Source organism: Hyla sarda, chromosome 3 (assembly GCF_029499605.1).
Source record: "Hyla sarda isolate aHylSar1 chromosome 3, aHylSar1.hap1, whole genome shotgun sequence".
NCBI lineage: Eukaryota > Metazoa > Chordata > Amphibia > Anura > Hylidae > Hyla > Hyla sarda.
Window position 1 is genome coordinate 198,640,750 of NC_079191.1, and position 25,813 is coordinate 198,666,562.

Below are 25,813 nucleotides of genomic sequence, written 5' to 3' on the forward strand. Positions count from 1 at the left end.
ATAATTGTCCATGGACCTATGTGCCACCTTGGGGGGAAGTATTAGCATTATACTTAAAAATTTACCATGATTACCATTGCACATTTGAATATATTTTTTAAAGGGGTACTCCTCCGCAAACATCCAAAGCATAGGGCAAAGGTGCTAGATCGCAGGGGTCCCGCTGCTGGGGACCCCCACGATCTCCGTGCCGGCAGCAGCAGCATTGCAACTTCCACGTTTGTGATGTTACGCCACGCCCTCTCCATTCATGTCAAATGGAGGAGGTGTGATGACCATGACGTAGCCGTCATGCCTTCTCCCATATAAGTGAATGAAGGGGGCGTGGCGGCCGCATCACCAGTCATCAGGCACAAAGTGGAGTTCGCTTCATGCACCGAATGACGGGATGCCTCACCAAAAATCGCGGGTGCCCCCAACGGCAGGACCACCGTGATCTAACATCTTATACTTTAGATAGGAGATAAAATGTTTGCGGCAGAGTACCCCTTTAAGTAAATGATCACGTCCTTTCATGATCTTGTTGAGGTAAGCTACACCTGTAAGTCCCCTTCTTTACCAATTTTAAACATCCTTTACCATCCATGGTTATTCAGCTACTGTATGTGGAAAAAACAAACAAAAGAAAGGATCATTAAATGAGATATCCTTAAGCCTTTAAGGACCAAGCGTTTTTCTGCTTTTGCACTTTTGTTTTTTCCTCCTTACCTTTTAAAAATCATAACCCTTTAAATTTTGCACCTAAAAATCCATATGAGGGCTTATTTTTTGTGCCACCAATTCTACTTTCTAATGAAATCAGAAATGTTTCCTAAATATCTATGGCGAAACGCAAAAAAAATCATTGTGCAACAAAATTTAAGAAAAAACACAATTTTGTATATTTAGGGGGCTTCCGTTTCTACGCCATAACTTTTTCGGTAAAAATGACACTTTATCTTTATTATGTAGGTCCATTAGATTAAAATGATACCCTACTTATATAGGTTTGATTTTGTTGTACTTATGGAAAAAATCCTAACTGCGTGCACGAAAATTTATATATTTAAAATTGTCCTGTTCTGACTCCTACAACTTTTTTATTTTTCCGCATATGGGGTAGTATGAGTGCAAATTTTTTGCACCGTGATCTGAAATTTTAATCGGTACCATTTTTATTTTGATCAGACTTTTTGATGGCTTTTTATTCCTTTTTATGGTGTGAAAAGTAACCAAAAATATGCTATTTTGGGCTTTGGAATTTTTTTTCCGCGTACGCCATTGACTGTGCGGCTTAATTTACGATATATTTTTTTATTTTTGGAATATTCATGCACGCTGCAATACCATATATGTTTATTTTTATTATGATTATATATTTTTTAATGGAATTTGGGAAAAGGGGGGTGATTTAAACTTTTAATAAGGAAGGGTTAAAGTGTGTCTTTTTAACCTTTTTAAAAATTTTTTTTAACACTTTTAGTCCCCTTAGGGGACTTTTAGGAGGAATCATTAGGTTCCTTATACAGATCAATGGGGTTACATACAATCTCATTGATCTGTGTGCTCTGTGCAATTGATAGAGCCTGGTCTGAGCACCTGAGCCGCCGCAGCAGGAGAGGTAAGCCCTCAGGCTACCTCAGCAGTGGATCGCCCCCACCGTGACCACACTGCCGTGGGGCGATCCAGCCCACTGGACCACCAAGGATGGGATACAGGCAGTTTTAGATGCCGCTGTCAACTTTGATTGCCGCATGTCGGCTATTAACGCCGGCCCCCAGCTACAGGAATCAGCTGGGGGCCGGCCAGTATGACGCCGGCTCGAGTCGGGAGCCCGCATTATACCCCGTTAACGGCCGTTGGACGAGCTTAGACGTCCATGGTCGTTATTGAGTTAAGGAAAAAAATGCTCTGTTCATTGTTGGTATATAATTTAAAAAAGAAAAGAAAATCTTTTATTTACTCCTTGAGACTCAATGATTTTGTTTGGATTATTTGCAAATACAACTTGCCTTACGTGCCTCTGCAATCTAACTTACAGTGCACACAATCAAAATCTTTATAAGTAAATAGTAGAAATAAAAAAATGCATATGATAAAAGTTGGTGGCATTGCTGAGATTTAAGCATGTGTTTGTTGTGTAACCATCATATAATAAATGTATAATTTATTTAAAGGTTATGGATATGTTTATGACATCAGTAAACCAAGGATTGCTCAATTTAAGAGTTTGTGAATTCATGCAAACAAAACTCTTTGAAGTTTGCCCACATTTTTCCGAGCTGGGTTTAAACATATCCTTATGTGTCTGTTAACCATACCAACAAAACGTAAACACAATATTTTGCTAAGCATAACAAGTTCTAGGGAGTTTGTACTAAATTTAAAGGTTGTAACAGAATTTCATAATATTTGATTTTAGATATTAATATTTTTTTTACTTCTTTTGCCCAGGCGTATGTCATTGTTTTAGTTAATAATAGACACTAGTTATTTCAAGTTTATAGCACTTTAGAAGCTCTTGCTACATGATTTATGAATTCTTTTACTTAGACTTTCAAAGATATACACTAAAATGACAGTATATAATATAAATGAAAAGTCAAATCGGCATCTTCCATCAGCTTGGTGTTTCAGTTACTGTTCTTAGTCATCTTTTTTATGTCAACTTTAATACAGAATGTTGTACTATAGCTCTCTCAGGCAAGATCTCCTTATTGTAGCCACCCTTTCCTGTAAGAGCCTAATATACATTATTACCTTTAACCCCTTAAGGACCAAGCATTTTTCTGTTTTTGCACTTTCGTTTTTTCCTCCTTATCTTTTAAAAATCCTAACCCTTTCAATTTTGCAACTAAAAATCCACATGAGGGCTTATTTTTTGTGCCATCAATTCTACTTTGTAATGACATCAGTCATTTTACCCAAAAATCTACGGAGAAACAGCAAAAAAATCATTGTGCGACAAAATTGAAGAAAAAACACCATTTTGTAAATTTTGGGGGCTTCATTTCTACGCCGGTCATTTTTGGTAAAAATTACACATTGGGCCTCATGTGTCAGGTTTTTACTAGTGGAAAAAGTTGTTTCAGACTTGCAGGATTCCTCTCTATTTACTATTGGGAAAAGTCGGGAACATTTTCTGACCAGCTTTTTCTAGGTCGATGTTTCCAGCCATTTACCAACTTTGCTTTACCAATTGCTTTTCACAGTGCAATGTCGGGTTTGTTGGATTTTTCAGGCGCACACTGTCGCAAACTGGCGCAGACTAGCGCAGACAGGTCTCAGACACTCTGCGCCAAAATAACCAGACAAGAACTGGTCGGTTTCAGCTTATAAAATGAGGCCCATTATCTTTATTTCATATATTCATACAATTAAAATGTTACCCTACTTATATAGGTTTGATTTTGTCGTACTTTTGGAAAAAATCATAACTACATGCACGAAAATTAATACATTTAAAATTGTAATCTTCTGACCCCTATTACTTTTTTATTTTTCCACATATGGGGTAGTATCAGGGCTAATTTTTTGTGCTGTGATCTCAAGTTTTAATCAGTAGCATGTCTTTTTTGATCAGACTTTTTGATCGCTTTTTATTCCTTTTTTTATGGTATGAAAAGTGACCAAAAAATACACTATTTTGGCCTTGGAATTTTTTTGCGCGTACGCCATTGACCGTGAAGCGCGCAAGCGTGAAACAATTGTAACCCAGCAAGCGAACGCACTGGCGTCCCGGTCCGGCTGGATCTGTTGCCGCCCTTGTGAATGCACCTTCTAATGGAATAAAGCAATCTATGGAATAACCAAATTGGTGAGTGCCACTACGCTTTTTTCTTCACCTGTATCATTGTGGACAGTCTGCATTTCTAAGTAGTTGAGCACCTCCATACGCAGTCCCCCCTGCGAACCACTTCCGACCTGTACAGAGAGAGATAGAGCAGTGCCGGTCAGCCGTTTCTATTCACCAGGACTTAATTTAGGATATATTTTTATAGTTCGGACATTTACGCATGTGGCGATACCATATATGTTTATTTTTATTATGGTAATATATTTTTTATATGGAATTTGGGAAAATGTTGGGACTTTTAGGAGGAATCATTAGATTCCTCATACAGATCAATGGGGTTACATATAATCCCATTGATCTGTGTGCCCTGCACTCGATTGATAAAGCCTGGTCCTGCCAGGCTTTATCATTCTGAGCACCGGAGCCAGCATGAAAGGAGAGGTAAGCCGCATGTTGGCTATTAACACCGGCCCCCAGCTACAGGAATCAGCTGGGGGCCAGCCGGTATGATGTGGGCTCGAGTCGGGAGCCCGCATCATACCCCGTTAACGGCCATTGGACGAGCATAGATGTCCATGGTCGTTATCGGGTTAAAAGGGTATTCCGGTGGAAAACTTTTTTTAAAATCAACTGGTGCCAGAAAGTTAAACAGATTTGTAAATTAGTAATCAAATTAATAGCTTATACCTCACGGGCCTCACCATCCAAGGTGCATATTGATATGGGTGGAAATAATACAATACATTAAAAAAACAGCATCAATATAAAAACTTAATGAAATATAAAATGTATTTAATACACATAGCCAGGCACTTATAAGGATAATCCCACTGGGTCCTAGTGGGGTATCGAGTAAATGATTTAAAAAAAAAAAATACTGCTAAAAGAAAAAGCATATAAGGATATGGTCCGATAATCCGGAATATGCAGATACAATCCGTTAATCTGTGTAAAAGTCCTGTTATAAATCAGATGGCTGGAAATACGCTTAATAGATATGGTACAGAGTCAATTTCCAGGTAGATAGTATAATGTATTATGCAGACAATATTGATTAGGTTTCTCACCACCTGTGGCCGCCTGGTTCTCACTGGTGTGGATCGATGGATTGCGGTTAAGGAGTCCTCTCCCGTATGTCCACAGATAGTGGTTAGCGATCTCACGCTGGACTCGCAACCCCGATGACAGTGGGGTGTGACGCGATGTTCCGTGCAGCAGACTGCGGTCGCTCTCTAACTGCTTGTTGATGGTAAGATGCCGACACTCTGGCAGGAGTGACAGTGAGCACGGGAGCGGAATCCCACGTGGAGACCTGGACTGCAGGAGGTAGTTGAGGTGAGATGCCGCCAAGCAGGGCGGAAAATAGCTGGATTAACTCCTCAAATGCTGGGACTTGCACAGTTAGGTACGGACACTCATAGATGCGTATTAGCAAAAAGTGTGAACAGTGCCAAAACCTAGACGCGTTTCGTGGTGCTGGGAATTGTCGTCCTCCGACCCCTTCCTCACTTTAAAATGATGCTGTATATATGGTAGAATTGCACCTGTTAATAATTATTAAACATAAAGAAAATACGGTGTTTGGATCACAGAATTGAGTATCCTCAAATCTGTCAAATATATGGAGTGGAACAACTAGGCAAAAATGGGGGGAAATCCAATAAAACCCTGTTCACATTATGTTTCTCATGCCAGATATTCCGTGTATACCATTATCCATTTTTGCATATGATGTATTCCTAAGGTCTTTTTTTAATACCCTTTTATAATTATTTGTATAAATTTATTTCTATTTTATCTATTTATTTATTCATTTCCTATATCTTTTTATTCTTATCCTATTTTATTTCATTTCATTTATCATTTATTTCATTTTTTATTTTTATTTTCTATTATTCATTATTTATTTTTATTTCTCATTTTATTTATCATTTTTTATTTTTAACTACATGGGTTTTGTGACAATTACCCGCATTGTGACATTACCCGGAAGGTTCATGTCTATTTTTCTGTTTCATTCATCCCATATTGCTTCAATTCGATATATTCAATAGACCAGTTATAGGTAATTGACACTGGTTAGTTACGTAGCATTCAAATTGTATCTTTCCAGTTCGTTGTCTGTAGTAGACACACTAACATATTGTGGTGTGTCACTACAGCCATTGTAACTGATTTGATATTTTGAGAAATATAATGTGAACAGGGTTTTATTAGATTTCCCTGCGTTTTTGCCTAGTTGCTCCTCTCCGTATATTTGACAGATTTGGGGATACTCACAATTCTGTGATCCAAACACCGTATTTTCTTTATGTTTAATAATTATTAACAGATGCAATTCTACCATATAAACAGCATAATTTTAAAGTTTTTGCATACACATTGATCTACTGAGGAAGGGGTCAGAGTACTACAATTCCCAGCACCTCAAAACGCGTCTAGGTTTTGGCACTGTTCACACTTTTTGTTAATATGCATCTATGAGTGTCCGTACCTAACTGTGCAAGTCCCAGCATTTGAGGAGTTAATCCAGCTATTTTCCGCCGTGCTTGGCGGCATCTCATCTCAACTACCTCCTGCAGTCCAGGTCTCCACGTGGGATTCCGCTCCCGTGCTCACTGTCACTCGTGTCAGAGTGTCGGCATCTTACCATCAACAAGCAGCTGGAGAGCGACCGCAGTCTGCTACACGGAACATCGTGTCGCACCCCACTGCCATCGGGGTTGCGAGTCCAGCGTGAGATCGCTAACCACCATATGAGGACATACGGGAGAGGACTTCATAGCCGCAATCCATCGATCCACACCAGTGAGAACCAGGCGGCCACATCAATATTGTCTGCATAATACATTATACTATCTACCTGGAAATTGACTCTGTACCATATCTATTAAGCGTATTTCCTGCCATCTGATTTATAACGGGACTTTTACGCAGTTACCGGATTAACGGATTGTATCTGCATATTTCGGATTATCGGACCATATCCTTATATGCTTTTTCTTTTAGCAATATTTTTTTTTTTTTTAATAATTTACTCGATACCCCACTAGGGCCCAGTGGGGTTATCCTTATAAGTGCCTGGTTATGTGTATTAAATAAATTTTATATTTCATAACATTTTTATATTGATGCTGTTTTTTTTATGTATTGTATTATTTCCACCCATATCAATATGCACCTTGGATGGTGAGGCCCTTGAGGTATAGGCTATTAATTTGATTACTATTTTTCTCGACGCCGGTGGGGACCGATTATAGCTTTGACTGCATCGGTCCTTTTGTTGTGAGCTGCACCTTTTTGAGAGATTTGTAAATTACTTCTATTAAAAAATCTTTACCCTTCCAGTACTTTTTAGCAGTTGTATGCTACAGAGGAAATTCTTTTCTTTTTGAATTTCTTTTTTGTCTTGTCCACAGTGCTCTCTGCTGATACCTGATGCCCGTATCAGGAACTGTCCAGAGTAGAAGAAAATCCCCATAGCAAACTTATGCTGCTCTGGACAGTTCCTGACATGGACAGAGGTGTCAGCAGAGAGCACTGTGGAAAAGACAAAAAAGAAATTCAAAAATAAAAGAATTTCCTCTGTAGCATACAGCTGCTAAAAAGTACTGGAAGAGTAAAGATTTTTTTAATACAAGTAATTTACAAATCTGTTTAACTTTCTGGCACCAGTTGATTTAAAAAAAAAGTTTTCCACCGGAGTACCCCTTTAAGTTATGACTCATATTATATTATAACTTATGTAAGGATTCAGTTAAATAAGGTGTTCATTTTTAGGGTTTAGCTAACTTGTTTTTCAGGTAATATTATGGTAATGGTTATAAACTTCAGAAATGGCTTAGACCAATCACAATCCCTGTTACATTGAAATAAATATAGTCATATGACAGATAAGTTAGTTTTCAGTTTTTAAAATTATGCTTCCAAATGATGAATCTTTTAAATGTAGGATCTTTTGAGCAACCATTATGATATATTTAGTAGACATTTAGCAGACATTTAAACTCCAATAGGATTACAATGTGAAGGCCCCTTTACGTCATTTGAGGTAAATAAATTATCCTGTGTACTTTTTCTTAGATCTTTTTAAAGGGTTATTCTAATTTAAGACATTTATGGCATATCCACAGGATTTATCTTAAATGACTGATAGATGTAGCTCCCACCTTTGGGATCTGCACCTATCTTGAGATTGAGGGCTCCCTCTCCCCGAAGGCCTGATTGTGGAGGTTGGACAAGGTGATCACAATGTCAAAAACAGCTGAATGGACTGGTTAACACAGATTATCAAAATCTTATTCACATTATTAGGAATCACGTAAACAGGTACGCACAAGGCCACCAGAACAAGACAAATATGATTTAGCTAAACCAGAATGAAAAATCCTGGTCTGAAGAAGTTGTTCTTCATTGAAGAGATGTGAGTGGCATGTAAGAGGTGCTTTCCTCATATCAGTGCCAGCCTCTGTCAGTCCTCATATTTCCCTTGGAGGCAATGACCTTAAGCACACTGCCAAGACAACACAGGAGCGGCTTAGAGATTACTATGTGAATATCTTTGTAACACTCACATTTCAAAAGACAGGAACAATGGTGGATGTGGATCCACTGGACCTGTGTGGCAGATGACTCGGACCGTACCAGGGAGCAGAGTCTAAGGTGCCGCTGGTTTTCACCAGAGCCCGCAGCAAAGCGGGATGGATTTGCTGCGGCAGGCGGCACCCAGGTCGCTACCCCTGGCACAGCTCGACCACACAGGCGGCTGAGGAGATGTGAGGCAAAGGAGGGATAAGGCAGCTCGTAGTTAGGATAGCAGAAGGTCAGGGCAGGCGGCACAGTAGCATAGTCAGGACGTAGCAGGAGATCAGTAGGCAGGTGGCAGAGGAGAAAAGTCAGGTCACAGAGCAAAGGATCAGATACATGGCAAGGCAACTCTCAGGTATGCTTACTCTCAGGCACAAGGCAACAAAGATCCAGCAGGCAAGTGTGGGAGGAGGAGGAATTTATCAATGAGCCACAGGTGTACTACATTAATGGGCGCACTGGCCCTTTAAATCTTAAAGCTCCGGTGCCTGTGCGACCTAGGGGACGAGGACACGCGTGCCGAAGCAGAGAGGCAGGGGCAGGAGAAGCACCTGGTGAGTGATGGACTGGGATTTGCATGCGGGCACGTCCCTCAATGCGAATCCCAGCCCCGCCGGCAGCAGCAGGAAGCGGGACCATGCGCACACAGCCAGCGTGTACGTCCGGAGCATATAACGTAACAGTACTCCCCCTTTGGTCTCCCCCTCGACTCAGAAAAATCCTGAGAAGGTCACGGTCCGGGATATTCTCCTCCGGCTCCGAAGATCTCTCCTCAGGACCGTAACACTCCCAGTCGACCAGAAAAAATAGTTTACCTCTCAAGGTTTTAGTGGCAAGTATCTGTTTATTTTTGTAGACATCAGAAGAGCCAGAGACAGGTTTGGGGACAAGATTCTTCTGAGAGAACCGGTTTATGATAAGAGGGTGAAGGAGAGAAACATGGAGCAGGTAGACGGAGTTTGTTGGAGACCGGATACATTTTTTGTAGAATCTGTAAAGGACCAAGGTAGTGAGAACCAAGCTTGTAACCGGGTAACTTGAAGCGGATGTACTTGGATGAAAGCCACACCATGTAACCAGGAGAGAAGGACGGAGGAGGTCTTCTACTTTTATCAGCTTTCGCCTTCATGTGTGAAGAAGCCTGGGATAACGACTGTCATATCTGTTGCCAGATGGTGGAGAAGTCACGGACCAGCTCATCAACAGCAGGCACACCAGAGGAAACTGGGAGAGGAAGAGGAGAACGGAGATGGAGTCCGTAGACACCAAAAAAGGGAGATGACCTAGTGGACTCGGAATCCTTATGATTATAAGAGAATTCAGCCCAGGGGAGAAAGTTGACCCAATCGTCTTGGCAAGCTGAAACAAAATGCTGAAGAAAAGTCTCAAGGATTTGATTACCCCCCTCCACCTGACCGTTAGACTGAGGGTGGTAGGCCGAGGAGAAGTCCAGCTTGATGCCCAGACAGTTACAAAGGGCTCGCCAGAACTTAGAGACAAACTGCACACCACGATCCGAAACGATATGCTGAGGAAGACCATGTAAACGCGAGACATGCAGCAAGAAGTACTTTGCCTGCTGTGGAGCAGAAGAAAGACCTGGTAGAGGAATAAAATGAGCCATCTTGGAAAACCAATCGACGACGACCCAAATGACAGTGTTATTATGAGATGGTGGCAAATCAGTGATGAAACCCATGGCAATATGGGACCAGTGAGTCTCCGGAAAGGGTAAAGGCTATAAGAGTCCTGCAGGTCTCTGTCGAGGGTTTTGTCACTTGCACAAGTTTCACAGGAACAAACGAAATCAGAAACATCACGTTCAAGTTGGGGCCACCAGTAGTAGATTGGAAACAGAGTCTTGCGTATTCCAGGATGTCCTGCTGTCAAGGAAGAATGACCCCATTTCAGTACCTTGCATCTCAATCTGGCAGGCACAAAGGATTTTCCCGGAGGAACTTGCTGAATTTCAGCAGGATCGGCAGGAATCAAATGGACAGGAGGAATAATATACCTAGGCGGGGAGTTTAAACCAATGACGTCTGAGGACCTCGAGAGAGCATCTGCTCTGATGTTCTTGTCTGCTGGACGGAAGTGGATGAAGAAATTGAACCTAGAAAAGAACAGTGACCACCTTGCCTGGCAGGGGTTCAAACGCTGAACAGACTGAAGGTATAGAGGATTCTTATGGTTGGAGTAGATTAAATGTCACCATTCCTCCAAAGCTAGCTTGATAGCGAGGAGTTTATGATCTCCAATGGAGTAATTACTCTCAGCAGGAGAGAATGTCTTGGCAAAGAACCCACAAGTTACAGTCTTGCCCTTGGCGTTTTTCTGAGTAGCAACGGCACCCGCTCCAATAGATGAAGCATCAAAGGGCCTCTCCGGATCAGGTCTTGTAAGCACGGGAGCAGAAGCAAATGCAGACTTTAAACGGGAGAAGGCCTCTTCAGCCTCTTGAGGCCAAGACTTAGGATTAGAAACCTTCTTAGTGAGAGCCACAATTGGAGCAACCAAGGACAAAAAATGTGGGATAAATTGATGATAATAGTTAACGAATCCCAAAAAGCGTTGAATAGCACGTAGGCCCAAAGGACAAGGCCAATTCAACACTGCAGACAATTTATCTTGATCCATCTGCAGGCCCTGATGAGAGACAATGTTGCTAAGAAACGGAAGACTAGACTTCTTAAACAGACATTTCTCCAGTTTGGTGTCGAGATGATTCTTAAGTAGTCGCTGAAGAACCAGACGAACATGAGTACGATGCTCCCCTAAGTTAGAAGAGAAGATCAGGATGTCATCTAGGTATACGACAACACGGGTGTAGAGAAAATCGCAGAAGATGTCATTGACAAACTCTTGAAAAATGGCCGGAGCATTGCAGAGACCAAATGGCATTACGAGATACCCAAAATGTCCACCACGAGTATTGAAGGCCGTTTTCCATTGATCTCCCTTGCGGATACGAATGAGGTTATACGCTCCACGTAAGTCCAACTTGGAGAAGACCTTGGCACCACCCATATAGACGGTCATAAAGTTCTGAGAAAAGAGGTAGTGGGTAACGGTTCTTGACCGTGATTTTGTTAAGTGTCCTGTAGTCAATGCATGACGGAGTGAGCCATCCTTCTTCCCTACAAAGAAGAAACCAGATCCAGCAGGAGAAGAGGACTTATGGATAAATCCCTTTTGGAGATTCTCCTGGATATACTCAGCCATGGCTTTGGTCTCAGGAACCAATAGAGGGTATATCCTTCCACGAGGAGGAGTGGTACCAGGCAGAAGATCTATAGAGCAGTCATAAGGACAGTGTGGAGGCAGAGATTGAGCGTGTTTCTTGCAGAATACGTCAGAGAAATCTTAGTAAGGTGGAGGCAGACCAGGCAAAGGAGGAAGACGAGAAACAACCTTAGGCTGGACTGGACTGAGACAAAGATTCTGACAGAACTGTGCCCAGCGAATAATTTCTCCAGTTCTCCAATCTAGTTGCGGAGAGAGCAAAGGAAGGCCAAGAAGAAGCTCAGAAGTACAGTGAGGCAGTACATAGAATTCAATCTTTTCTTTATGCAAGACATCCACTTGCATGACGAGAGGCTCAGTATGGAATAACACCTTACAGTCCAGATTTGCCCATCAACAGAGGAGATGAACAAAGGCTTCACAAGCCGAGTAACAGGAAGATGATATTTTTGGAAGAAAGAAGCATCAACAAAGTCACCTGCAGATCCAGAATCCAAAAATGCTGTAGCGCTGAAGGAAGACTTGGCAGAAGTGAAGACTTGTACAGAAATGGTCAAGCGAGGAGAGGTAGTATTCACACCTAGGGACGCCTCTCCTTCGGGCTAGCACAATACAAACACAAATTCTCACTGTGTCGTCGTGATCTCTCCTGTTGCATACGACGGGAACAATCCCCTTTGCATAGCCTCTTCGGCAAAAGGCACAGGAAGCTGTAGAGGTGAATGTTGAAACACGGGTGCCAGGCGAGGATATCTCCATGTTTGAGCAGGTTCCCTCTCTAAGCGCAATTCTTCCTGCCTTTCTGAAAAATGCCCATCATTATGTGTGGCCAGGTGGATAAGTTCAGTCAGAGAAGGAGGATCATGTGCAGCCAGGGTATCTTTAATCCTGCTAGACAGTCCTTTTTTGAATGTAGCACACAAGGCCTCATCATTCCATGCTAGTTCTGAGGCAAGAGTGCGGAATTTAACCATGTAGTCACCAACGGAAGAATCCCCTTGACTTAGGTTTAGCAAAGCCGTCTCAGCAGAAGAGGCACGTGCGGGTTCCTCAAAGACACAGCAAAATTCTGCCAGAAAAGCCGTCAAGTTGGAAGCTACCGGATCACCGCGGTCCCAAAGGGATGTAGCCCAGGCCAGGGCTTTTCCGGACAGTAGGCTAATAACAAAGGAAACCTTAGCACATGCCTTCGGAAAAAGTTCAGACACAAGCTCCAAATGTATGGAGCACTGTGTAACAAAGCCTCTGCATAACCTGGAATCACAGTCATATTTAGAGGGTAATGGTAGACGTAGATGGGAGCCAGAAGACACTGCAGGAGCTGGAGGAGGGAGTGGGACAGGTTGCGGGTGCTGCTGCTGTTGCAAGACTAAAAGCTGTTGTATCATGGCAGACAATTTGGTAAGTTGCTGCGCCTGTTGCACCAATTGCTAAGACTGATGTACCACAACGGAGGGAAGATCCGCAACTTCAGGCAGGGGTACCTCAATGGAATACATGGTTGGATCTTACTGTAACACTCACGTTTCAGAAGACAGGAACACCAGTGGATGTGGATCCGCTGGACCTGTGTGGCAGATGACTCGGACCATACCAGGGAGCGGAGACTAAGGTGCCCGCTGCCAAGCGGGATGGACTTGCTGCGGCAGGCGGCACCCAGGTCACTACTCCTGGCACGGCTCGACCACACAGGTTGCAGGAGGGATAAGGCAGCTCATAGCCAGGATAGCAGAAGTTCAGGGCAGGCGGCACAGTAGCATAGTCAGGACGTAGCAGGAGGTCAGTAGGCAGGCGGCATAGGAGCAAGGTCAGGTCACAGAGCAAAGGATAAGATACATGGCAAGGCAGCTCTCAGGTATGCTTTCACTCAGGCACAAGGTAACAAAGATCTAGCAGGGAAATGAGGGAGGAGGAGGAATTTATCAATGAGCCACAGGTGTACTACACTAATGGGCGCACTGGCCCTTTAAATCTTAAAGCTCCGGCGTGCGTGCCCAAGGGGACGGGAACACGCGTGCCGGAGCAGAGAGGCAGAGGCGGGGGCAGGAGAAGCACCTGGTGAATGACGGACTGGGATCCGCTTGCGGGCGCGTCCCGCGATGCGAATCCCAGCCCCGCCGGCAGCAGCAGGTAATGGGACCATGAGCTCATAGCCAGTGTGTGCAGCCGGAGCGCATAACATAACAATCTTTGTGTCGCCCTTTCAAGGACCTGACTTGAATCCAGTCGAACATCTCTAGAGAGAACTGAATATTGCTCTCCAAATGAGGGCCCTATTCAATCTAACAGAGCTCAAAGGAATCTGCAGAGAGGAAGAGAAGAAAATCCACAAATCTAGGTGTACAAACCCTGTGGCATCAAACCCATTCACATCGACATAGACATCAGACAAATTGGTATACACACCTACCCAGAGTGCCAGACAGGTTGGCACTCTGTCTGGGGAGGTGTGTATAGCAATTTGTCCGATGTCCATGATGTAACAGTGATTTCTGTTTTTCTTTACTGTGGGACAACCTGGAGGTTTAGTTGACTGGTCCTCATTGGTAGCAGCTCCAGTGACCTCCACATGTGTCCTTTTCTGGTGCTGTTTTAACATCTAGCTATTTTTATTTTTGCTATACCCCATTATTTTGTATCACTTTATATATTCCTAATATATATATATATATATATATATATATATATATATATATATATATATATATATATATTGTTTTTTTGGTGTTGTACTCACCTATTACTAGTCTGCATATTCATATTTTTTTCTTGTACGTGATTGTTGTGATACTGTATTATCCATGCTCTGTGCCATTTTTTCTTTGTGCTGCTGATTCATTTTATTTGTTTTAATTCACAATTATGTATTCAATAAAGTTTTTTGCAGTTTTTCATTATTATGGTTGTTGGGTGACTATCTATAGGTATCATTCATAGTTTTAGTCACTTACCTTATTCTTTGGATAGTGGTGTAATCCTTATATGCCTTTCTATCGGTTAATATATTAAATGGTAAAAATTCTTAAATTGAAAAAGCAGGGCTGCAAAGTAAACCTTAAGGAATGGATAGAGGAAAAGACTTTTATACTACTGAAGACTCCCAAAAGACAATGCAGCTAAGCTGTAGATACTGATGTGCTCTAATAGAGCTAAACTAAAGACAGCCATGAAGCCAATCCTAAAAAAAATAGGGGACACACTTTAAGTGTGGATAATAACTTACACATAATTTACAAGCCAGAACTAGTAGATGTTCACTTTAAAGGTGATTTACAAACTTTATGTTACTAGTTTTGACCTTGTGACATAAATGTGATCATATCCTTTTGAATTATAACTGCAATGAGTGAAGGTCGTAGATGTTTTCTCATTGTAGGTTCTATAAGATATAAAGCAGATAGAAAGACAATACATTTATAAGATCACACACAGGCAGATTTAAATTACAGGAAAATCTCTACTCATGCATATAAATGGTAAAATAATTTTGAGTATATGATTTTTTCACTAAGCAAGTTTTAGTAGCACCTAGTGTATTTATAAATACACTAGGTGCTACTAAAACTTGCTCAGGATAAAAATGAAGGTCTATTGTCCTGTCCACAGGAACCCCTAAACATAACCAACAGACCTGGGTACAAAGGAATCCAAGTTCAGACAAACCTAAAAGAGTAAAGGTGCGTACTTTACATGGGTCTACCCTTTAATTTCCTTCCATGCTTTTTCTAATTGCCTCTTCCACAATTACACAGGGGAACTTATTAGGTGCAATCAGACTTCGGACATCTACCTTCTCGCTGAACAAGCCTTCAGCTCCTACTTGGAGCCTGGTGCCTTTCCCAGCAAAACAGCCTTTGTACCCCTCATCCTGACTCCACATTCAGGGCCCTTTTACACATGCCTAAACCGTGTAACCATGTAAACAAGCACCAATCTCATAGCTCAGCACAAGGACAAATCCCATGAAGGGCAACATCTGCAATGAGTTTGTATGTTCCATGTTGGCATGGGTTTATTTCTGGTATTCCAGTTTCCTTCCATATTCTAATACATAGTGATAGGAAAATTTAGATTATGTGCCCCAATGGAGACACGGACTCATGACAATCTCTGTAAGAAAAAAAAAAACCTGCAGAATATTATATAAATAAAGGAATTATTATTATTATTTTCATTAAAACACATGGCTAGGAAGATTGCATGGAGGATTGCTGGATCATCCATATGGCCCTTTGCCACAATTAGCCTTCGGTTGAACATCTCCTATTACACAGAGATATGTGCGGCCTATGGTCAAAAAATTTTTGACTGGTAAAAACAACCTGATCTGCTGAAGAACAAGCCTATAATTTGACCTATTACACAGGATCATGTTGGCCTGTTTGGCCGATAATTGTTCCATATAATAGGAACGTACCTAACACTATATCCAGCTGATAATATACTCTAATACCTCTGCTTCAAAGACAGTCCACACATTAAAGGGGTACTCCGGTGCTTACACATCTTATCCCCTATCCAAAGGATAGGGGATAAGAAGCCTGATCACGGGAGTCCCGCGGGACCCCGTTTGTAATGAGTGCCCGGAGCGTATTCACTCGGGTCTGATTACGGTCGACCGCAGAGCCAGCGGCGTGTGACATCATGCCCCCGCCCCCGTGTGACGTCACGCTCCGCCCCTCAATGCAAGCCTACGGGAGTGGGCGTGATAGCTATCACGCCCCCTCCCGTAGGCTTCCATTGAGGGGCGGAGCATGACGTCACACGGGGGCGGAGGCATGACGTTACACGCTGCCAACCCTGCGGTCGCCAGAAATCAGTCCCCGAGTGAACAAGCTCTGGGGACTGATTACAAACGGGGTGCTGCGTGCATGATTGCGGGCATCCCCAGCTGCGGGACTCCCGCAATCAGGCATCTTGTCCCCTATCCTTTGGATAGGGGATAAGATGTGTAAGCACCGGAGTACCGCTTTAAGCCCTGCAGTCAAGACCCTTTATCCCTAACCCAAAGGATCCCTATCCCCCCAGGAATGTTTAGCTTACTGTTTTCCACTGTCACATTTCACAGACCTCACTAGGCAATACCTTGAGGTACTCCTATGCTTTGCCTTCAATAATAATGTTGATGACCCAAGTTGCATTAGGCTTCATGTTCTCTACACAACAAAAAGAGCATTGAAAAAAATGAACTAATTCATCATACATTGCATGACAATGCAATACATTTTGCATAACTGAAATTGGCAAAGAGATAAAGTAGAAGCTCAAAAAGTGAAAATTGCAAATGATAAACTTGGCCAATAGTCTTTTACCTACAGGGAGAAAAAAAAGAAACATGATGTTTACCAACCTTACAAATCTAAAGTTAGTTTTCATTTTGTGTTGTTCTTGTTCATTTGTTGAGATGCCATTTTACATAATATTCAGTTTAACCTATGAAAGAAAAAAATATGCTAACTGTAGATTACGATGCTATTTGTTATCTGTAAAAGTCTAATGCTTTTCATTTGTATTGCTAAAAATACTCATGTATTATAAATACTAGTCACAAAATATTCATCACCCTTGTGCTCACCACTACATGATATAATGCGAGCAGAATCTGCTCTGGGATGTCTGGTTGAAAATATACATGTACAAGTTATGAATAATGCCAGGAATCAGGATAATGGTAAGAAAGGCCAAGTCTCTTGGTTAATATGAAAAATTATACAAGACTGCAAGTATTTTTGTGTGTCACAAGGGTCGGAGTATATGACAGAATATTGCTCTCTGTGTATGTTACTTTAATACAGGAAAATGTTCTCATAAGATATTATGTTTACTGAATTTGTTTTATATATCGTATTTATCGGCGTATAACACGCATTTTTTAAGTTAAAATTTTAAGCCAAAAGTCTATCTGCGTGTTATACACAGATAAACTCTTTCTGGCCCTGCAGAAGCTGATGCGATTCAATGTTTTAAAGAGACTGCTTTATATCACGCTTTATATCATGTAACTGCAACGGCTTCTGCGAGGCCAGAGTCCCGCCACCGCCCTGTTCCTATGTCCCTCCCCATCTTCAGAAATCATATTTACCTGTCGGCGCCATCTCCCGCAGTCTCTGGCCGTGTCCTGCTCTGTCGCTGTGAGCTGCGCGCTGACAAATGACATCCTCAACGCGACGTCACTCATCAGTCCACAGCAACAGCGGAGGATGCAGCCGGAGCCTGCAGGAGAAGGCACCCACAGGTGAATATGAAAGCCGGGGATGGGGTGGGACATGGGAACAAGGCAGCAGCGGGACTCTGTCCCCGAAGAAGCCGCTGCAGTTACATGATTTTAAGTGCCCGATTTAAATCTTTAAACCGCAGCGGCTTCTGCAGGGCCAGAAATATTTATTGGAGTATACACGCACTTACACGCACCCTCAAACAAAGATAATTGTGTAAAAAAAAACCTGCCCGATTGGCAGTGCCCGGCATTAACCGTGGGTCCAGGCTGTCCGTAGCAACCGTGACCCACCGGGTTTTACGCATGCTCAGCTCCTGAGCATGCTTCAAACACCGGTAGCGGGACTAGGGCTTACAGGTACACCCTCGGTACTCAAGAACCTAAAACCAAGGGCATACCAGTACGCATGGGAGTAATACATTCAGATGTCAGATTAGTAGTTTGCGGTTCAACACGTTTCTTTTAGCCAGAATTCTTTAGAAACCATGGTAAGGCTTTCCCTCACATAGACATCGTGATGCTGCTTCAAGATACCCGGTGAAGTTTTCCTTCTCTTTAGAGTAGGTTTGCTGCGTGCGACTGATGGTGGTCGTACTACACAATAATAATAACTACACAACTTCACACTATTACGCTTTTCTCCTGACGAGAGAGCAATCAATATTTTTAAGAAAAGTACTGGGGTTTTTGCATTCCCCCTATGGACATTTGTTGTCATGAGGCTGTTTTTATGTTGGCTAAAATCTGAAAAGATTACAGTGATGCGAAAGTATTTTTGGATAGCATGCATCTTTATGAATGAATGCCATCAACGAGAATAAAGATTTGTAGTGTGAACACTGGCCTACTAAACCAAAGTGGTGGTTATCCAGGTATGGACAATGCTTCAAATTATTGAAAAAATTGATCTCGTTTGAAGTGTGAACACTAACCTACTAAACCTATGAGTGCTAAAATCTAAGTTTGAACATTGCTTTAAATTGCTGATGTATCGGATTGTGTCTGAAGTGTGAACATGGGACAATTGGATTTATGCATGGCTGCTATTTAAAGGGTATCCCTTTTTTTTTTTTTTTTTTCTGTCCCTGCCTATTGTCCATCTCTCCCTAACCCCATCCCGGCCTTTAATTTTTTTTTTTTTACTCTATTAAAAATGCTTTTTAGTCTGCCTGGTAGTGTGCTCACTACCAGGCAGACTTCCCCAGCAGGTGCGACGTCACTGATGCCTGCTGGGGGGCCTGGGGCCGACATATCTATTGGCTGTCAGGGCATGCTGGCAGTTGTAGTGGTGAAAAAGCTGGAGGCACACTGTGTTGAAAACATAATCCTTCCGTGGCCGCTGCACTTTTTTTCTATACTTTTTAATAGGAACAAAATAAGTAAGCACCTGATAATCAAGACTCTTGTAGCCAGTTCATTTCACTGGCAGATTTCCTAATGTGTGCCATGTTGTACAAAAAATATAAAAATATGCTCAGTATTGTGGAGTAAGTTCTACATACTTTGAATGTCAGGGATCACTAAGCAAGTAATAATATGTTGCTCTGGCACTTAACATTTGTTTCTATATTTGCCCTAATTTTAATTGCCTCATTGTATAATGTATAAGATATGTGGGCTCGGATGACATAAAGTCTGAATGTAGAATGAATCTAGTAACGGAACAGAGCTCAATACATTTGAACTTGTTCACACAAGTAAATTAGAAAAAAGGAAATAAGAAAAAGAAACATCTGATTATTTCTTAATATAAAAATATTAGTTATAGAATGCTAATCTATTTCATTACAAACTAGTTCCACTTGTTTTTTTTGTTAAAAGGGTCCTCCAGTAATAAGCTGAGAACTACTGGCATTTCCAGTGATCAGCTTTACTCGTTGCAAAAGCCTCGCTGGAACAAATGTTTAATTTCCCAGCAATTGTTCAATTCCCTTGCTGTGCCACAATAAGGGAAATAAGGCATTACACAGTTCCTATTTAAATCAATGGACTCTCTAGAGTGGGAATACGCTTTGTAGCTGTTCTCCACTCTTGCTAATAGGTGAGCATCCTGCTCAATTTCCTAATACAATATTTTAAAATTGAGTTTCAAAACTAGTTAAATTATTAGGATCTTAGAGAACAGCAGGCAAATTTCCATTTATATATTCTCAACATTTCCACACTTTGGCCATTTCTGTTTTAAATAGCATGTTCAGGTCACTGACCCCACTAGTCAAGCTTCAGACTAGTACCATCTCTATTGCAAGTTTAATTAATTCACCAATAAGTTCTATGTTAAAAGCTTATGAGGAGCCACAACTTACAGGAGCTGTGTAGAAAGTATGGCAGTAAGTACTATTAAAAGGAAATGCTGGTTGGATTTTATGCATTCTGTAAAGCTGTATTTCATGTCATGGGCCCTTTTCCTTATATTTTCTGTTTTTGAGAATTATAGAAACCTAGCCACGCTGCACTACTAAAGTTAAAATGATGTCTCTTCCATCAGTACCCAAGCTAATGAATATGTAATCCGTGTTTAGACCGCTGCACTTTCCAGGAGATGCTGTATATCCCAGAACAGTTTTATTACAGAAGCCTCTCTAGGCTTCACAATTTGCTTATCAAAAATAAAAACCCAAGAACATTTTATAAGACTTGTATTACGTGTGAGTTCTGACACATCTTAGAGATTAGTAAATGCACATTAAAGGGAATGTATCGCCTAGATTTCTTTCCTGATCAGAAATAGATATTAAAGCCTGTTCTTTTTTTCTAATCTGTTTCAATTTTCTAATTGTGATTTTTCATTTATTTAATTGTTTTGTAAATTTTTATGGGGGCTTCCATAGATTTTTATAACAGCATTTAGTGATATACTTTACTGCAAAAGCACATGGACAATAAACAGCAATAGACAGGACCTGTCCATTCAGATGAGCTGGCGACCTTTACAGAGGTCATTCTACAGAAAAGGGGCATTCTAATCTCTGCTCTGAGTGGTGGTGGATCCAGTGTTATCTTTCTACTGATATCACCTTTCACACTGCTCTTGAGAATAAAGGCACTACTGGGAAATATTTGGCTAAGCTTTAGACCTCTTGGTCCGAATGGAAATTTCAAGATTTCAGGATTATTATAAAATATAGATAGCAAAATGGAAAATTATAAAATAAATAAATAAATCACCAAAAATTCTTTAAACATTTGTTTAAAATATAAACCGGATTGAAACAATGAGTTAATGAGTTTACACCTTCCCTTTTAATTGGTTAAAAAATACGTGATACTTGATGTTCTGTATTATTAATCCTATTTTAATGCCAGAAACAAGCTTTCTGAATGTACTAAATTCTATAAAAATGTATATATATATATATATATATATATATATATATATATATATATATACTTGCCACACTTTATTAAAAGAAAAAGTTAAATATTTCTATAAAAAAGGTTGAAATATTGGATCAAAGGATTTCTCTTCTACCTTGAACTTCAACATGTTAAACTGTATAGTTTGGGCTACTTGTCATATACAACTTTAGTAACCTTTACTTTTTTAACAGGGAGAAAAAGGTTTTGAAGGACTTCCTGGCACAGATGGTCCCAAGGTAAGAATATAATACCTTCTGTGTCCTTAATTCTAAAGTCATAGATTTAACTTACCAATATTAAGCACATTATGAAGACTTTACTGTACTGTAAAGAAATGTGAACTATTCACTTTACAGTGCCCTGAAAAGAGATAAAATTCATATGGCTAAAGAATAAAAATTTTCTGTTACTACCAAAACCTACATTATTTTATTATACACGAGCAATCGGTTTATATCTTATGAATCACCATTTGTATGGGATGACAAGTTCCTTTCAATATGGAATCTACTCTTTTGGGAAGTCTGAGCTAAAGGGGTATTCTAAACTCGCAGAGTTATCCCCCTAGCCACAGGTTAGAGGATAACCAGAAGCATAGCTTGTAGCTTCTGGGCTGCGATGTAAAATCTTCAACAGCGCCCCATATGCCAATTATATTACTGGTCTCTAATGGGGCAGATGTGCTTTGTGGCCCTGCTACCTCTGCTACCTCTATAGCTATGCCCCTGAGGATATGACAACTGAGACCCGCAACGACCACAAGAACCATAAGGAAGACTGTGCCCTTGAATGAATGGAGTACACTGCGTGTGTATGGGCAGTGTTCCATTAATTCTCTATGTAGCTCATGAACATTGCTGAACAATTAGGAAAGGGGGACACACACAGGACAAGTATTCTTCCTTCTGAAATGCTGCAGTAACTATGATCGGTCCCCATACGCGTCGTACCTATCACACTGTTCCTCTTATATTATTGTATCAACAAATGGTTACTAATGCAGATCATGTGCACAAGACTTCGATCAGCCAATGAATGGGACCATTTGGCCACTTATGGGACCTTTTATATGGATTCGAACTGCAAAATGCTAAACTACACTGGTAGAAAAAAATCTGTTTTACAAAACAAACAGATGACAAACATGGCTGACAAATTTCAACCTGTTAGATAACATTTTTGGCAGACAATTGTCTACCATTGGCGATTAGGGATAAAAGTTCAAACACAAATTTTTAAACGAAGGCAGACCAAAAAGGCCCAAAAAATTTTTGGGTCATTTTGGTTACATTTTAGCTAATTTTTAAGGCCAGGTAGTGTACTTGCTGTGTAGTTGCTAGAACCATGACATTTTTTTTTTTGCAAAGCTTGTCCTTACATTATACCCTTAAGGAAGCAGGGCGTAAATGTACGTCCTGGTGCAGTGGTACTTAACGCACCAGGACATACATTTACATCCTATACATAACCGTGAGCATCGGAGTGATGCTCGGGTCATGCGCGGCAGGTCCTGGCTGCTGATAGCATCCAGGGACCTGCCGGTAATGGCCGACATCCGCGATCACGTGGATGTCCGCCATTAACCTCTCAGATGCCGTGATCAATTCACATTCAGCTATGCGATCCTCTGTAATGGCGGACGGAGGTCCCCTCACCTGCTGCCTCCGTCCGTCTCCCAGCATCTCCTGCACTGGTCTGAGATCGAGCAGACCAGAGCAGAAGATAGCCGATAACACTGACCAGTGCTTTGCCCTATGCATAGCACTGAACAGTATTAGCAATCAAATGATTGCTATAAATAGTCCCCTATGAGACATAAAAAGTGTAAAAATAAAAGTTAAAAAAAGTAAAAAATAAAAGTAAAAAAATGTGAGAAATCCCCTCCCCCAATACAAATTTAAAATGTCTGCTTTCCCCATTTTACCCCCAAAAAGTGTAAACATTTTTTTAAATAAACATATTTGGTATCACCGCGTGCATAAATATCCAAGCTATTAAAATATAATGTTAGTTATCCCATACGGTGAACGTAAAAAGAAAAAGTCCAAAATTGCTGCTTTTTAAAAAAAAAACATTTTATAAAAAAATTATAAAAATGTATTAAAAGTTTTATATATGCAAACGTGGTATAAAAAAATTACAGATCACGGCGCAAAAAAAAAGTTATAGGTCAGCAAAATAGAGAGATTTTGAATGAACTAATTTGATTAAAAAGTTAGCAATTATTTTTAAAAGGTATAATAATAGAAAAGTTTATAATAATGAGTATCATTTTAATCGTATTGACCCACAGAATCAAGAAAACATGTCTATTTCACCGTAAAGTGTACAGCATGAAAACAAAACCTTCCAAAATTTGCAAAATTGCGGTTCTCTTATCAAGTTCCCCACACAAATAGTATTTTTTGGTTGCGCCATACATTTTATGGTTTAATGATTGATGTCATTACAAAGGACAATTGGTCGCGCAAAAAACAAGCCCTCATACTAGTCTGTGGATGAAAATATAAAAGAGTAATGATTTTTAGAAGGAGAGGAGGAAAAAACGAAAATGTAAAAATAAAATGTAACCCCTTAACGACCACGGACGTTTTTTTACGTCCGTGGCTGGCTCCCGCGATATAACGTGCAGTCACACGGTGACCGCGTGTCATATCAGGTCGGTCCCGGCATGTAACTGAAGCCGGTACCCAGGGCGGGATCGTGCACTATTAACCCTTTAGACGTGGCATTCAAACTTGAATGCCGCATCTAAAACAAAAGTACCTTCCTGGCTGCTCAGTGGGGCTGATCGGGACCACCGCAGTGAAAATTTGCGGTGTCCTGATCAGCTAGGACGCGAGCGGAGGGTCGCTCACCCTCCGATCAGAGACTGATATTTCTCAACCACCGATAACACTGATCAATACAAAGCTATGGCTTTGCAGTGAACAGTGCTGGAAATCCGTGTATGCAATGTTATAGCCCCCTATGGGGGCTATAACATTGCAAAAAAGTGCAAAAAAAGTTTTTCCCTAATAAAGTCCATATCCCCCCCTTTCCCATTTAAATATAAACATATGTGGTATCGCCGCGTGCGTAAATGTCCAAACTATAAAAAATATCATTAATTAAACTGCATGGTTAATGGCGTACACGCAAAAAAAATCCAAAATCCAAAATTGCGTATTTTGGTCACTTTTTATATCATGAAAAAAATTTATAAAAAGCGATCAAAAAGTCTGATCAATACAAAAATGATACCAATAAAAACTTCAGATCACAGCGCAAAAAATGAGCCCTAATATTGCCCCATATGCAGAAAAATAAAAAAAGGTATTGGGGTCAGAAGATGACAATTTTAAACGTATAAATTTTCCTGTATGTAGTTATGATTTTTTTTCCAGAAGTATGGCAAAATCAAACCTATATAAGTAGGGTATCATTTTAATCATATGGACCTACAGAATAAAGATTATGTGTCATTTTACCAAAAAATGTATTGCGTAGAAATAGAAGCCCCCAAAAGTTACAAAATGTCATTTTTTCTTCAATTTCGCAGCACAATGATTTTTTTTTTCCGTTTCGCTGTAGATTTGGTGGTAAAATGACTGATGTCACTGCAAAGTCGAATTGGTGGCACAAAAAATAAGCTATTATATGGATTTTTAGGTGCAAAATTGAAAGTGTTATAATTTTTAAAAGGGGAGGAGGAAAAAATGAAAAAGCAAAAATGGAAAAACCCGTGGTCCTTAAGGGGTCCTTAACTCAGATATGTTCTAATGTACAACACTAATGTTTATCAGTTGTTACAAAAGATACTGCAAAACAATTCTAGTGTAGATGTGTCCTTACATGTTACAGTATGTTAGTCTAGAGCAAATCAATGTCTTGTGAGCAGGCCTCAAGCACTCCAATGAGCAAGTAAAATTGATAGGTAGTATACATAATACACCAACCAGCAAGAAGGCTGATTTTCCTCTGCTGTTCAGGAAGAACAACTTTTAGTTGTAACCTGGTCCACATTGTGAGATCTAGCATTTAAGTTATTGGGTTGGGAAAGAACATAGTTAAACATAGAAGGCTAGGTTACATTTAAACCATTCAGTGTGGTTCTGGTTGTAGGCTGATATATAAACATATATACAATATATGAGCAGAATGTTGCTCAAAGCAAATCTATTACTAAATATGGTCCTGAATATTATATACTGTGGCTTCAAAATCTGTATGCCTAATATACAACAGTGTATGCAGGGGCATAGTTAGGGATCCTGTTATACATTTTGCATTTTTTTTCTTCATTTTGTGAACGGACAGGTTCATGTGCTCGCCTACCCAGGGAAGAAATGGCACCAGAAAGAAGACAGGCTGGAGTAGGTAGTTTGATACTCTAGGCAATGTTCTGGTAAACTTTGGGTTCTAGCATTCAACTTGCTGCTACTTTGTCGTGCACCACCTGCCTAACCATTGTTACAAACTATATCCATCCCTTTATGGCAGAAGTGTTCCCTAAAGCATGTGGGCCACTTTTATCAGAGTAACATGACCTACCACACTGCAAAAAGTACAGAAATAGCTTGAGAAACATTACAATAAGTTTAGAGAGGTACTCCGACCCTAGACATCTTTTCCCCTATTCTAAGGATAGG

General features: G+C 40.7%; 1 protein-coding gene across 6 annotated transcripts in view; it reads left to right on the plus strand.

Moving 5' to 3' along the window:
- COL19A1 (collagen type XIX alpha 1 chain) overlaps window positions 1-25,813 on the plus strand; it is a 1,011,804-nt gene that overhangs the window by 240,428 nt on the left and 745,563 nt on the right. For all 6 annotated transcript variants that reach the window (XM_056565831.1, XM_056565835.1, XM_056565834.1 and 3 more), the window contains exon 11: window positions 21,374-21,418. In XM_056565831.1, the coding sequence (XP_056421806.1) occupies window positions 21,374-21,418 (45 nt within the window). The remainder of the gene's footprint in view (window positions 1-21,373; window positions 21,419-25,813) is intronic.